We start from the raw sequence: 15949 nt of genomic DNA on the forward strand, positions 1-15949 counted from the left end.
TGGGAGGTGGAGATGGGAGGTGGAGATGGGGGAGAGAGAGAGAGAGAGAGAGAGAGAGAGAGAGAGAGAGAGAGCCAAGACTGGGTGTAGGCAGAATGAAAAGGAGAGGACGAAAGAGATAATAAAAGGAGTGAGACAAGTAAAGGTAGAGTTCACACTGAAATTGTTGACTCGCGAGACGGTTACGTCGTTTATAAATGCATAGGGTGATCCCGTGCTAGACTACATTTTACAAGGAATATTATTAATTTCGTATTCATTCGCTTTTACCCATCGGGTGAGTCAACGACCCTTGCCGAAGGATCGGTGCAATCCCGATTACGAGTGCAATGGAATCTTATTGTTAGGTAAAAAATTTTTTATTAATTAAATTAACATTTTCAAAAATTACAATTTATATTTTTTTTACTTCAGTTATACCAAATTTTTATGCACTCTCTATCAGGCGGTCCTTCGTAGTCCTGTTGGGGTGCGTAAGTAGTTTTATTAATGGTCCTCTAGAAAAAGGGCATTAGTCTAGCTTATATATATATATATACACATCAAAAGATATATGTCTTATCGATTACCGTTCGGGGGTTTCGGTTATTACATATCCTTCGGTAGACATTTCCACCCTCCTTATTCTGCTATCCCCATCTCCATCGTTTTCTATCTCTTGCACTGCGGGGTAGACGGCACTCCCAGTCTGTATTCCGAAACCGATCGGATGCTGTTCCAACTATTTTTGAGAAAAAAAAAAAAGTTTTACTAAACTATCAGACCCAACGTAGCAACCACGGCATGTCGGCTCTTTTTGTTCGTCCCTGAACTTGTTCACGTTCAAAATCAATGTTCAATGCACATACGGCTTCCTTCGGTTGGCTCGACTGCTGCTCGGTAACAGCAGATACGTTTAGTAGCAAAGGGGATGCCAACCGCCCCCCTTATCCAGCACATACACCCACCGTATCTGGCTGAAGCTTCTGTGATGTCATCATATATGTACCCGTGTATACATATATATATACATATGGATAGTAGATGCACCCTGTTATCGGAAGAGCTTTAAATACCCAAGTATATAAGCCATAACGGTCGGGGGGAGGGAAAAGCAGCTACACGGACTTTGGCAAGCGTTGTGTACGAGGCTTAAGGTGGTAGTACGTTTCATGGGTAGAGAGGTCAGTATGCAGAGCAATTACTGGGAAAACTATTTTGCCCCTAATCTTTCTTGGCCGGGGTCTGGTATCTCTATACAATTTTTCTTAATGCTGCTTCTGGAACAAGATAACTGACAGATTTTTCGGAACGCTTCAGGGTGACCTCGACCCGTCGAATTTATGGGGACTGGTCGGTTTTTAGGGTCGGGAAAAAAAATTTTAGTCGGTCTCTATTGTCTTGCGATTTGTCATCCGGTCCAGTCCGACTCGGGCATGCGGGAACATTGTCAGACTTTCCTCAGAGTCCGCATACATACGTTAGAGGTTAGATTTAGATAAGCTGAAAAAATCTTATCGGTTTCCTTTTTTCAGGGTCAGAAGATACAGTCCCTTGCCGTGGTACCTGGGTTTCCCTTTTGGGTTGTGAGAATTTGTGTAAAGTGGGAAAAATTCGTGACTGTTCCCATAAACACTGATAATTCTTCATGGGGCTGACGTAGTGGTGGTAGGAGACGTCTGACGTCAGAAAAGTTTCTAGAACCTTTTGACAGCCTGCGGCATTAGAAGCACTCTGTGGCTCGGGCCTATAACGATTTTCAAAATATTCCTTCAACGTCCTCATTCTACTTCGGGCTCGCCTGTGCGCACGTGACGCCTGCATTATACTATAGACCCAAGTATTTCGTTCGTTCGTTTATACGTTTTCTTTGTACGAAATCTTCCAAGTATTTTTCTTTCCAGCCGAGTTGCCTTCCATTCTTATACGTTATTTTGGAGGAAACAAATGTTGGATCTTCTATGAAAGTATCGGGGCTATGCAGGGATGCCAATTCCGAAGCACTCGGGGGGCAGTAAATCCTTCGAAGGTATAAATACGTTTACGCAATTATATGAAAGTTGAGATGGACACTAGAATATATATTAATATTTTTTTTATTTTTTTTTTACCCAAAAGGAACTCTCTCATTCTTCGTGGGCGTTCGTTTCCGGGGTTCCTTCTTTTTATTGTCGTTGGGGTTATCATTATTATTTGCCTTCATTTTCCTTTTGATGCCTTTCACGCGCCCCTACCACGAACCACCCCTCTTTTTTCTCCCCTTTTCATCGGTAACTCCCTGCTCTCTATCTCCGTCTCTCTCCATCCAGCCAGCCACTGTTACCAACCTTCGTATCCACCTCCTTTCTCATCCTAACCTTCCAAGGTCTTCTATCTTCATATAAACGGGACGACAAAGACGTCACAGAAAGATATAATCGGCGCGGTTTCTTTCTCGAGGGAACAGAAAGATGGCGCTTGTCGCGCAGGCGCCCGCGACTCTTTGTTGCATTGAAGAAAACGCAAATTGGCGAACTTTGGCGAAACTCTGACAATGGCCGCGTGCCCTCGCGGTGTATCTAACGTAACAATGAGCCGTAGCATTGCCGGAGTGCATATAATTTTACCTAATACCCATCGGCCTTGTTGCTTTTTTTTCCACCACCACCACCTCCTTTTTTTACCCCAGGCCACTCGCGCTTCATTCTTTCGCTTCTCTTCCTGAAGTTTTCTGAATTTTACTCGCCTACCCCGGACTTCCTCCCTTCGACTTGTTGGTCTTCGGCGTGAGCTGAACAAAAGACGGCCGATTCCGTTGACCACTCGGACCTTCCCAGGCCATGCCCAGGCCGTCATTGTCATCCTTCGATCAGATCCGGTCGAAGGTTAATGAGGTAAATTCAGCCGGAGTAATCGGATATTTCGAAATAATCGTTTAATTTACACTTGGTATGCGAGGGGTTGGTGTCCTACGTTACTATTCTCTAATACCACCTACCCTTATGCCTTAGTAACTCTCGGCACCCTTTAACTATAATTCGTAACGACTCTGATGATGTCTCGGTTGAAATGAATCCTCCCGTGAGGTACGTTCGCCATTAACTGCCTCCAAATGAAATCTCATAACCTCTGTGTCCCTATCGCCCTATCCCTTCCTGGTGGCGAATCGTATAGTCATACTCAACCATATACCGGTATAGTAGAATGGGGTGCTACCTCATTGCAGCTACTAGGGAATGCTCATCCCTTAGGGTTTTGGGCACCTACTCTACTCGTTCATGTATCCCTGATTGACAACATGCGATGGGGGTAGGATTTGTGCGAAAGATAAGTTTTTTTTTTTTTTTTTTTTTTAATAAGATCAGGTAAATTTACTGAAAAATCTGGTCCACGTAGTCTTTATATTTAAATTTCAAAATTTTAGTTTTATACTATACCGATACTCGTGTCTTTCTCAATTAGGAATATTTTTTTTTCACACAATGTAATTTTACTTCTAAGAGGACGAATATCGATAATCATGAATTTAGGGGATTCCCCTGACAGCGAGCAATCAGAACTAGGCTATAGTGCTGCCGCCGCACGGGATCGCCCGCAAACTCAGGTGTATACATTTAACATACACCAATAACGCTCCAAGAACGCATCGGGTATGTTCGCACGCGTGCACGTGTTACGCATCTACAAAGAGTGAGTTAAATGCTCGTTTCCTCATTAGAATGCCAAACATTGGTTCTCGTACGACTGCCTAACTTCCTAACTTCCAAATTCGGTATTGGCGTCACTTCCGACGTTGTTTCCCATTGAGAAACATAGCGGCAGCGGCCACGTCTCTAAGTCATGAGGATTAAAAAAATATTTGACTTGGTTATTTTTTCTTCCCATCAGACCTCATCTGTCTATTAAATTACGTGAAAAGCATAAGATAAGCGTATTGGTCTAAGATCGACAAGCTGAACGTGAAGTTGTCTTAATTTAATTTCTCGGTCTGCCCTGAATTTTAAAGCACGAAGAGAGATCTTAAAAAATTAAAAAAAAACAAAGGGTGCATCTTTATAGAAAACGAGTGCCGGGCGTACTCCCTATCGAAGGTACCGAAACGTCTGGCTTACCCCTTATATAAGGGGTAGAAGGGGACTTGGATGTAAAAAAGGAAAACATTTTTACGAATCCTCCCTCGGGCAGTTCTTCCCAATGATTTATTAAGAGCTTAAAGCCTCTCGGCCGCCACTTCCCCTTCGATTAAAAAGTTTCGCCCATTACCGCGAGGCACGGGAGGAATTGCCGTGGGGCTTTCGGCACTGTGCTGCCTGCCAGTAGGTTGACGTTGGGAGGATGAAAGGGAAAAAGGTTCTCCTCCCGAGCGCATTCAAAGTATTCAAAGATGTCGCATTGTCGAGTATTTCGGCTCCTCTCGGCATCCCTTACAATGTCCTTGTCATTTTCGATTCTCTCCCTATTCTCATTTCGAATCTCTTTCTCACTTGGCCCCATTCTTGTATCTTTCCCGTATACACTCCGTGTCCCTTGCCACGAGGACCCTCTCGCATCGCTCTGTCTCCCTCGCACTCTCTGTCCCTCCCATCTACCTCGTGAGCTTCTGTCTCTCGGACGGGAGGCTGCTTTCTGAAATATAATAACAACAATAACACAATAATAGCCAGTTTCTATGAGAGAGTGAAATGGAGGTACCCGTCGCGCACGGTTAATTTGCCATTTCCTCCTGGTTAACGCCGAGCGACGAGCGATGAGTCGAGAGCCGGTTTAGTCGCTCGATTGAAAACGCTCCGTACGCTTCCTAGGCGTCTCTGTCATTGCCTCTACCCTATATCTCACACCCACTCTATATCCCTGCCTTCTGTATCATGCTCTCTGGCTCGAGTCTCTGTGCGGAGCCATTTTACAAATCAAGAGACCCTTGGACCTCCTACCATTCCCTCCCGCCGCCATTAATGCATCCTACTTTTCGAACTTAATTCTATTCCGTCGCTTGTTAATTGTACAGTCACGTTTCGAATGGCGCGACAATGGCTACCGTACGGTATACGGTAGTTAACTGGACTAGTTGACGATCTCAAAGATCCTTCCTGTACCCAGTATCGGGGTTTAGAGACGAAATTAGTATTGGGAACGATATCCGATTCTGGATGCTGAATCTGGACCAGTTTTACACAAAATATTCGTAATTAATTATTCACGAAATTACAGTCCTGTACTTGCCTTCGGATATAGGCTTCGCGCAGGCTGGGATATATTTGTCTTTCGAGGAGGTCAAAGGTTATACGGTAGCTCTGGGATATTCGCGCAGTTACAGCCCTGGATGGTGCTGGGTGCACAGGGGCCTAAAAGAGACGGGAGCTCACTGGGGCCATTCGATGGCAGCTGTTCCACATTTGAAGGATGGATTCTTCGGGCTTTGTCGCTGCGACAAAGGAGCCTCTTTCACAAAGGCCTTCCTCTCTACCCGGGGGCCGTCGAGCCTTCCTAGCGAGTCTCATTCTCAGTCTATGAGCGTAAGCATTCAGAGCGCCTACCTTCCATGTGCCTGTGTAAGGGCATGCTCTACCCGTCTGTAGCAGCAATACTGGTAGCACCAGTTAGCAGTATTGAGTACCAGGTACCAGTATTGAGCACCGGTCGGAGGCAAGTACCCACGTTTACACAGACTGTACACTTTGAACTGGTAAGAAGAATTTCGAGTACTGTTTTTCAGCGTAGTCTTATTCCCTGAAGCCTCTGGTATTCTGGTTATCCTGTGGAGATTTTTAGTCTGGTTCGAAATCGTTTTACATAAAATCCCTGGCATTTCATGGCAACGACAATTGGGCCATTGCTGGAAAAAAATCGGAAAACGTAAGAATGAATAGAAACGATACGTAAAGGTATTGATGGGTATGTAGAGCCATTATATAAAAAGTCAATGGTGTCGAATGAGATGATAATAAAATTTTCTTATATAATTACGAATTGCAACGTTACCGAGAATCATTGGTTGGCGCAGTAATCGTAAACGCCTTGCCACCACGTATTTTCTTTACCGTGTAAATAAATCCCTTCGACTCGACACGCACGCTTCCTCCTTCTTTACCGACAGTTAACTACATTGTCAGTGTACTCTGTACCAATAGAATCTATCGTACGTCGTTAGCGTTTCTACGACGCGATAATTCAATTTTACCGCCAACTCAGTACTGGGTGCTTAGTTTACGTCGCGAAATGAATTTTGAGGACGCGCCCGATAACCTTGGCTGCTCGAGTCTCCGTAGAGCGGGAAGGCTTTAACGTGCGCATGCGCGTCAACGAGTAAAGTGACGCTCGGAATTTTCACCGGAAACTCGATGCAATTATCATATTTGCTTAGTGACGTGGGCGATGCCACGATGGTGGCAGAGTTATGTGTACATGCATTTTTGTAGAAAGAGCAGAATTTAGGAAGGCGGTGGGTTTTTTAGTCTTGAAAATTCGATCCTAATTTTATTATTATCAAAAGTTAACCCGGTACCCGCGAAAACGTTTGGAAGAGCTTCGGCTCGAATTTGAATAATACTTTTGTCATTTCCGGTGCACAGCGATACTGGTGTGGATTGGGCATTCCTAGAATGCCGAGGGCTCCGTGCTATTAGAGGAGCAGAGTGACTAATAGGTTTGTTACGAGCTCATGGCTTCGACCCCATTTGACCCTGTAAGAACAAAGTTACGGGTCGCGTACAAATATTTACGAATCGTCGAATGCGAACGCGCCTCGTTGTCGGCCACTATTCGTATTGGTATAGCATGAAGGGACGTTCATAGTAATTAAGATCAATTACGTGAATTTATATAGGATTTGAAAGAAGCAAAAAGTGTAGAACGAAGACGGAGGAAAAAGAAAGTAAAAAATATCAATAACAGTCAGTACGTGGGACGTCGTTGATTGAAATTCAATTACATCGTTACTTTCAGTAATTAATATGTCACGGAAATAATTAGCTATTCTCATTAACGATCCTTAACGCACGTACCCCTCGCGATCCGCAAGTATAATACGTATATAGTTGTTCGGATTTTCTACCCTAAAATAAATTTTCAAATAGCGCCCCTTTCGCGAACAACGTTCCAACGCGATAGTGGGATATGAATTTATTTAGCCGTTAGGGCCGTTTATCAAAAAATTAATTAATACCCTGAACATTATGGCTGCCCTTGCCCCGGGAAAATATATCAAAAATTTTCATTACCTAAAGATTTACAATGAGATCGAATTCCCTTCTTGTGCAGTCTTTCTAGAACAAAAAAACCAATCGCCAAGAACTACATAGAGATAATCAGCGTCAACACGAATACCGTGTCGCAACCGAAACGCAGTCGATAACGCTCGGGCATCTTCGGCCGTTCTCGGTGCGTCCAGGGAGTCTCGACCCTGGCGACAATTTTCCTTGCTATCAGTTACGATCCGTCCGCGGGTGGGTTAACGTCGTATCGTGCAGCAGCGCCGCCACGCGGGAGAACGCGCGCAGTTAATTGAATACGATAAACCGATACAAGCCCGTTGACCGAGATAAGTTTACTGATCCTGGAACTCAGTAATCAGTCGAACTTCAAAGATAGCACATACGTCATAGCGAAGATTAATCAAATAAGGTAACACGATCTTGTAATGATTTTTCGTAATATTTTCATTTATCCTCACTTAACCGTTAAACTTACCTTTGACCAACCTATTGTCGCATGTTGCCCATACGAGTTAAAGGAACGCTGGGTCGTCGCGGTGAGGTCCAAAATGTAATTTTAAAAACAAACTTTACTCTCGTACGGCTACTGCATGTGTATTACGGGGTCTGTTTTTAACACCCTGTACATCTTCGGTATGCTCCGGTTCCCATGAAACGTTCCCCACGTGGTGCTAAGCCGACTTTGTATCTGTTTGGTATCTGCTCGACTCACCATCCGCTCTCTCCATGTGTTTCACGATGATACATACTGTTGGCGATGACCTAACTCCTAACCAGTCTGTCAATTAAAATGCCACCATATGTCAGTTTAACTGTTCTATTTTCATGGCATTGGATTATTAGTTCTCTGTGCACGCAGTGAAATTACTTGTCTGCCCTAACCTCCCCTTCGCCGTGATATTAGATTTCTACTATTATTTTGAGTGAAAAATTATGGTTCACTGCCGATGCGTGATTATGCGTTGTAAATTTTTTATTTATCGACAGAGAGCCCTGCCTCGAGTTCTATTTGAAATAAATACGAGCGGGCGGCGAAGGAAGGAAAAAGGGGGCGTTATGAATTTAATCAGAAGCAGCGAGGAGGGAATCGTCTTGGCGTTGAAGAAAAATGAGGATAACTACGCCAAGATCTATAGGGGCGTAGTCATTAGTAAATGAGCCCTGGGCAATCGAGTGTGGCGGGTCCCAGGTGCTATATCCGCCTTCGCTGAAGAAACGAACGGAAGGGAATGGAACGGAACCGAGTAACCCGTTTGGTTAGAGGTAGGTCGGCATTAATGCCTTTTGTTAATTATAACAGCAGCCACAGTTAGGGGCTTAAAATTCGCCATAAATAATCGGAGACAATACCATCGTACCACTTTGGCGATTTTCTAGCTACCCGGCGAGAACGTCGGTACTTTATCATCCCTTAGGAAAGCTTGGCATATCGTCCTCACCGGGTACCTCGTTGAATTTACTCTTTCTGGTAGGGTTCGAAAATTTACCCAGAAGCATCATCTCTCGAAATAATCACAGTGATAACCTCTTGCATTGGGATTTACATGTCTCGTCTTCTTGACCCTTTCCAGCATCCCAAATTATGTTGTAATTAGTGATTGAGGTTATGTCCGCGGGATAAGAGAAACCCACGTACCCTGTATTTTCATTTACGAGAAAAGTTATATCTTTACGGATACCCGGAAATCATTAATTACCTTTTGGTTCTGATCAATGTGATAGATCGAATTGTTCCTTTTCTCAGCCAATCAGTCGTACGATGACAGGTGACAGGAATCGTTTCCTACCCTGAGATTAAATTTCGCATCCACCATCCCTCCCCTTTCCCCGCCACCTCTACTCTGTGTACCCACCGTCCATGTTACGCGAGACTTCTGCCAATTGAATTTGCGATGTTCCAAGAGATCGCAGAAAATGAGATTCCCATGGCGTCGGTAGTCCGTACAGATATACTTCCTCGCGTTGTTACGTTGCTTGGCTATATTTTGAGACAGACCAAGAAAAAACAACTCAACCTCAAAACACCATTCAAACAGTGTTTACTTGGATTATACCAACGCGCTGATCAAATCCTGCGTAACAATTGCGTTCGAAAAGGCTTCGACGAGAAATCTCAGTACGCCTGTTCCCATCTTGCTTGCTATCTCAACAAAAGAGAAAAAAAGGTTCTTTCATTCCTCCACGAACCTCGTAAAGTTCTGCCATTACGTTTATCCTTAAGTAAATGAAAAATTCTTGCGTAGACGGTCCCGAATACATGCTCGCCCTATACGTACGGTTCTGTGATTCTAAGGCAGCTGCTGTCATCTTCGTAGAACGTCTATGGCTTGTAAGAGGTGCGAAAATTATGGGGAAGATACAGATCTTGCGAATGAGAACCTTGACTGTTCCTGGCGCGGTATGCAGCCGGTTACGAGTATCACGATGCAAGTGGTAGCACCACATAATGCTTTTGTGGTCGCGTTATATACGCGGAACCCCGGGTACACAGTGTTGTAGATGTTGTCTGTAGCCGCCGCCAGTGTCGCGTCGAACCTCGAGAAACATGGCCATCTAGCAGAAGTCCGGTATATTAAAGTCGACGGTTGAAGAAGGGCTAGGAGCCATAGTTCAGTTACGTTTCGAAATTCAGTGTCAATACTGCGAGCATCGTTGTGCTTCTGTTTACCTTTGTGCGTCGAAAAATTACGTGGCAATGCTCGCGACAGTGACGGTTAATTTTTAAACGTATCCTCGGTAGGGTAGCAGACGAACGTAGAGGACTAACCGTTAGTCTACCTCTGTATTTTGATATAAGCTTTCTGTACTGGGAAACTGTCGCTTCACCGATATATTGTAACTTTCACAGTACTTAAAGCTTACATCGAAACACAAGGTACAATGTTCATCGCTCAGTACTACCCGAGTCGCTCAAGATTTAAACAGTTTTCGTTATAATCTTTTACGTCAATTTTCTTCGTGTACCTTTTACTTCTGGATACTTCGGACAGTTAGACCTTTTTTGTCAGTGATGTCGCATCTTGATATTGCGTAGTGGTTTGCCGTTACGTTGTAAGCGATTGCCATTGCGGGAGATAAGAGTATTGTAAGAATTTCATCGTTTCCGGTCTGATGTTTGAACAGAGCCTGTGTTGAAAAGGTTATTCGGAGAATTGGGATTAAATAATGTGGAAACGCCTGCCAGGATTTTGATGACGGATGACAAGGTAGGACATTGCATATTGCTATTTCTAGGTTATCTACTTTATATTTGACATAGGGATAGCGCGGAATGGAGGTTATATGTCATTTTTATATTTAATGGTAATGTAAAATATGATTACGTGAATATTTGACGTGGCTTCTTTTTTTTTTCGTGAGCTAACGTACATTTTATTACTTTCTATCTCTCTTCTAACCGCGCGGATAGTAACGAGCCGAAATTTCTCGTTAGGCCTTAATTCAAGGCAATTGAGGGTACGTTGCGGAGGCCATCTTGAATCGCAGCCGGGTAACCTGGTGGGAAACTTGTTTTGCCAAACCCCACAGTCTCGTTCTCGTAATCCTGGGGAGCTGCCTTGGTAATCCGGAGAGTGGTGTAACGACACGAAATATTTTGTTTAAGATTAACTTTTGAAAATTCGCTTGGGAACGTCGAGTCGCGGTCGTGACGTTGATTGGGCGGAGGGTACGTGATGACGCTTCTATTTCGTAGAGACCTGGCGAAAGGGATGAATGGAGGGAAAGGGAGTTTATGCTTCCTGAAATTAGTTTGTGCGCCAAATTTATCATAACCGCAGGTTGACAATGTAAATATTATCGTAAGTGTGCAGACGCGCCAGCAGTATATATGTATATATATATATTGCTATAGAGATATGTCATCCCGACGGCTTCCCCAAAATCCTCCATTGTTCGGACGAACCTGTCACGTCGAAAATTCTCTCCCCACCTATACGAAATAGTTCCTTCGTACTCTGCTGTATCCATAGGTATGGGTATTAAATGTTACCTCGCGCATTTCATCTTCATATATACGATTTTCACTCTCTCTCTTCCTTTCACGATATTGCATATTATTTTTCTCCAGCATACCGTATTTTTCGCGGTATACAGCCTTCTCTTTATTCTTTCAACCCCTTTATCTCTTTACCGTTATGCAGGACGAATAAGTGACGCTATTGAAATCCGAATGGTGTTATATATATATATATATTTTTTTTTTTCCTATAGTAGCATACATTCACACATGGTTTTCGCGCGCATCGAATATTATAAGCACGCCCCCATCTCTACGTAGTCACGATACGACAGTCGCAATGGACCTTAGACGCTGAAGATGAGAGATGAGCCCCGGATATTCTAAGGTTCTCGATAGGGATGTACGCCATTAGGGGCGTTTGAATAACTTAATGCAGCTTCTATTACTCAAAAAAAAAAAAAAAAAAAAAAAAAAAAAAAAAAAAAAAAAAAAAAAAAAAAAAAAAAAAAAAAAAAAAAAAAAAAAAAAAAAAAAAAAAAAAAAAAAAAAAAAAAAAAAAAAAAAAAAAAAAAAAAAAAAAAAAAAAAAAAAAAAAAAAAAAAAAAAAAAGACCCCCGAGGGTTGGCAAAAACGTAGTCACGTGTTGAATTTCCCTCCTCTCTTCCTTCTCCCTCTCGCACTTCCTCGTTCGTCTTTTTTCTCCTTCTTCGACTCACCGGATCTTCCATTCACACCCCTCTTGGAATTTCTCGTTGATCCGACCATTTTTCTTCGTTGACCCTCTTTACTTTCGCTCGGGTCGCGTCTCGTTACCGAAAGTTTTTTTTGTCCCACTTTAGCCCACCCCCACTCCTCCCCTTGATCGACAATCTCTTAGTTCATTTCTTCGGGCGTCCCTTTTTTTTTTCTTTTTCTTCTACATCGTCCTTCCTCATTTTCTGCATCTCGTTTCACCTCTCCTCCTTATTCTCCTCCTACTCTTTGGCAGCTCCTTTCGCAGACTCGCGTAAACGGCACCATTGTCCCGTTTCCGTTTTCCGGCATTACAATATTCCGAGCGCCTTCGCCCTCACAATGGACGATCTTTTCGCAGTCATGAAAAAGAGATTTTTCTCTGCCCCCGCCTTCCTTTCTTTCCTCTTTCTCTCTCGTCGTCTCTTTCACTCTCGTCCTCCAATGGATCTTTAAGGAACGCGAGAAGCGTGTCCAGCCCTACGGACGTTCTGCTAATTGCAATTCTCATTAGTAGAACGCGCAAGAAATTTCGAGATAGATTTTTTCAACATTCATTTGACGTCTGATATGACTTTTTGATTCATTAGGGATTTTTTTGTTCTCGTTGCCATATGCAATCTTATCCACGGCCCAGTATGACGTAAAACGTAAGCGTAGGCGAAACAAAAGTTGGCGCGACTAATGCAGCTTTTCATTGAACTGGCAAGATTTTTCCGCGATTTAACAGCTTTTCTCGGGACGGGTGCGCGAAATCGTCGAACGAGAGGACGTTAAGACGAGAGCGACGGGAAGAAGCTCCGTTGGTGCGTCGCGCCAAGAAGCGAGCAAGGAGAGAGTCGTGGCGGGACGTTCAGAGCGCGCCAATAAAAAGTAATGGTTCGAAAAGCCCAAGGACTTTGGCGAAAAGTCATCTCGACACCTTTTAAAAGTACGGTGGGACAGAGCTGGTAACTTAACAGCCTATCGACTACCCTCCAGACCCGTTCCACCCTCGTCTCTCTCTGCCTCCCCCTAACTCAACCCGCTACTCTGGACTTTTTAGCCTAACTCAATGCGATGGTCAATCAACGTTCGCGAGACATGAAATTAAGGTAACCTTAAGTGCACGAAGCAAGATGGCGGGTGAGGGTCGAAAAGATGGCGAGGATCGAGAGAAGGCAGAAGGGTGACGCAATGAGTATTTGTTTATTTGATGAGAGGATCTTCGCGTTCGACGTATATATATACATATAATATACATGCAGATCTGTATTTACAAATATTATAACAGTGCCTGTAATCCACGCATCGTATAACGTCACCACTAGAGTCTCAAGGAACGTGTTTCCTACGTAAGGATTTTTAGGTTAACTAACGCGGTTAGTTGGTTCGTAGGGAAGTTAAAGAGGAGCGGGTGGAAAGAAATACGTAGAAAAGGGACGTAAAAAAGAGGAGTAGGATACGAAGTGGCTGTGCGGTTGGTTGACAAGCAGGTAGTCAGCCAGGCAGGAAGACCCTAGAGTTCGAGGTACGTACATATAGGCAGTGGGACTAGACGAGGAAGCAGGGATGAATTCTTCAAAGAGGTTGAATTCTCTTGGTCTTCATCCACTTCTTCGTATCCCTTTTTTTTGTATTTCATGCGTTTATCCGTCGAAAACTCGAGGACGGTTGCCCATTATCGCTGGGGAGATAATTAAAAAGGCAGGCAGGCACCGGGAGAGATATTAAAGCGTCGAAGAGAGAGGTAGGCCCTTATCAGTGGGCCGTTATCGCTAGGCGGCCATGTTGGCCCGGCACTCGGGTCGCGGCTACGACCGGAAGAGTGCCCACGAATATTTGTGCGATGCCTCATAACGACTGCGATGAGGTTGTTTGCAATGCTCAAAACGCCCTCGAGAGCGACGCAGACCCAGGGAAATGGAATAGATGAGCTTCAGGGTGGGAGGATATAGGCGGAGAACATACGTGTACAGCTGGAGACTGAATTTCGGGCCAGTGATAACCGGAGTGTAATCGGAAGGAGGATAATAACCACACGGAAGATAAGTAATGGCGAAGAGGCACTAAGGTGTGTGTAGTAGCACGTTGACTCGCAGATAATCAGAATCCCTTTTTGAATATTTCTTTAATCGCGTCGCGTCGGCCAACCGTCACTTCGGCTCGTAGACGGTCGAGGTTACGTTGTCCGTTTGACTTATTTCATTTGTCGTCGACGCGCGTCCCTATCGTCTCGAATCGGCTCGTGCACTTCGTACGACACGTATAAATAGATTTTCACGCGCTCGATAACACACCACTGATTCTCCACTGGAACGTAGAAAACTTTTTAGTCGGCGGGCAGTCAGACAGAAATTCCTCGATACACGGCTACTGCGGACATACTCGAACGCGTCGTAGGAGTCGTGACAACCGCCGCTAGCGCCCGAGCGCCACTAGCGCCAACCAGACGTAATAACTTACTAGGGGACACGCGCGGAATTTCATAACGAAGAATATCTTCGAAATGAAAGTTACGACTGTTCGATCAGTTTGACAGTTGTTCCTTTGGCTTCTTACATTCTCTTCCAAGATACGTATACCGATATTATATAGGTATATGTATTTTCATAGGGTGTACGCGGACACTCCGAGCAGACTTTACTCTTGCGTGGACTTGTTTGTCATCTCGTAGCTCCTCCGCTTACGACAGAATGAAAAGATTGGTCACAATTGTCTCGTCCTGTATCATGCTGCATGCCATTCCACTGACCCCCATGAGCCTTTAAGGTCACCATGAATCAGAGTCCCATGCCCATCGCTCTCTATGTCTATATTTATACGTGGCGTATATAGCTTGTATTATAGACGCGTTCTGTATGCATGGTTGAGGTTAAGGAGCTGTAGCCGCCGACACTTTAGATACGGGGTGTACAGCGGAAGGGATTGCTCGGTGAATCCTTTAGGGAGAAGTCTAGGGATTTTGTTTTTTATTAACGGGAAATAGTACGGTGGCGATTAGGGAAGTCTGGAATTTTAATCGGGAAATATTTTTCCTCTTGCCACTGTCTATGGCTTGAATTGGGACTGGCTGTGTATACGGTGTATATTTGTGTATATGAAGACTGCGTGACGTATATATATATATATATTAAACAGATTGTTGCCTGGCTGTTGGTAGCAGTGCAATTAACATCACTCCTTATTCGAACTCACCCCTGGACCCCAAGATGTTTTCTCCGACAGCCTCTTTTGGTTGGCCACCCTGTTCAAATCGCGCTGGAGCAAGTGACTCAGGACGAAGAACGTGAGTCAGAGATAGAGAGAGAGAGAGAGAAAGAGAGAGAAGTGCAATAGTTTTCCCAGTTTCTCTTCTAGCGACTGACTCTCTCCCTCTTCCCTTGCTTCTCTCGCAGCACCCGTTGCTATGGTAACCTCTTTCTCTCGCTCGCCCGTTATCGCACACTCGCTCTCTCACTCTCTTACCCTTTTGCATCCTTCGAATAGCAGCTCCGTTCCAAAAACATTGACTCCGTATCTTCGCACGGTTATTACATTTCTATCTATGCCGTGTCTGTCCTCGTAATCTTTTATTTTATCTATTTCAAAATTTCGCCCGATCTTTTAGGCTATTTTCGAAAAATGAAAATTCCAAGTAATTATTTAGGTATCGGCGCGAAAGTACTGTTCTAAGAATAACGCCGGCAGCTCTCGCTCGATAATCTACCGATGAGCTGTGAATCCGTCTCGAGTATAAAACACCATTGAAACTCCCCGCAGAATTGAAATAAGATTCCACTCCTTTTCTGAACTCTTAAAGCCGATCCAGTCCTCAACCAGAATTTCCTCTATTTATAAGGTCCAATCTGCCTTTGAAGACCGCGCTTCTTAATTTATCCACTTCGCTCGGCTCTCCTGGCCCTTTTGGTCTTGTTCCCGTTTTAGCTGAAGTGCCTTAACGGCCATTTATTCGTTGTAGAAATGCCAGGGGCCAAGTCCGGCTGATTCCGGCCACGGCAGAGGCTGCATCGGGACGACGGCTGAAAAGTCTTCTGAGGTCAGGATGTGGATTATCCGTAAAGCCTCAAAGTCTTGGCAAAGCCGAAAAAAGAGGGGCAGCGGGTGG

General features: G+C 44.2%; 1 protein-coding gene and 1 long non-coding RNA gene across 3 annotated transcripts in view; one reads left to right on the forward strand and one right to left on the reverse strand.

Moving 5' to 3' along the window:
• Positions 1–15949, forward strand: part of LOC112494083 — a 34191-nt gene that overhangs the window by 10216 nt on the left and 8026 nt on the right. The window contains exon 1 of one of the 2 annotated variants that reach the window (XR_003059218.1): positions 7399–7578. The exons of the other annotated variant lie outside the window; for it this stretch is intronic. This is a non-coding gene — a long non-coding RNA (uncharacterized LOC112494083). Of the gene's footprint in view, positions 1–7398; positions 7579–15949 lie in introns of those variants that run through there. 2 annotated transcript variants of the gene reach the window in all.
• LOC112494082 lies at positions 4139–6004 on the reverse strand. The gene is made up of 3 exons (XM_025083226.1): positions 5938–6004; positions 5493–5791; positions 4139–4584 (listed from the first exon to the last, which is right to left on the reverse strand). The coding sequence occupies exons 2-3, from the start codon at positions 5762–5764 to the stop codon at positions 4383–4385; spliced, it is 474 nt and encodes a 157-aa protein (XP_024938994.1). The 5' UTR covers positions 5765–5791; positions 5938–6004; the 3' UTR covers positions 4139–4382.

This window comes from Cephus cinctus, unplaced genomic scaffold (genome assembly GCF_000341935.2).
Source record: "Cephus cinctus unplaced genomic scaffold, Ccin1 Ccin1_scaffold0261, whole genome shotgun sequence".
NCBI classification, from domain to species: domain Eukaryota; kingdom Metazoa; phylum Arthropoda; class Insecta; order Hymenoptera; family Cephidae; genus Cephus; species Cephus cinctus.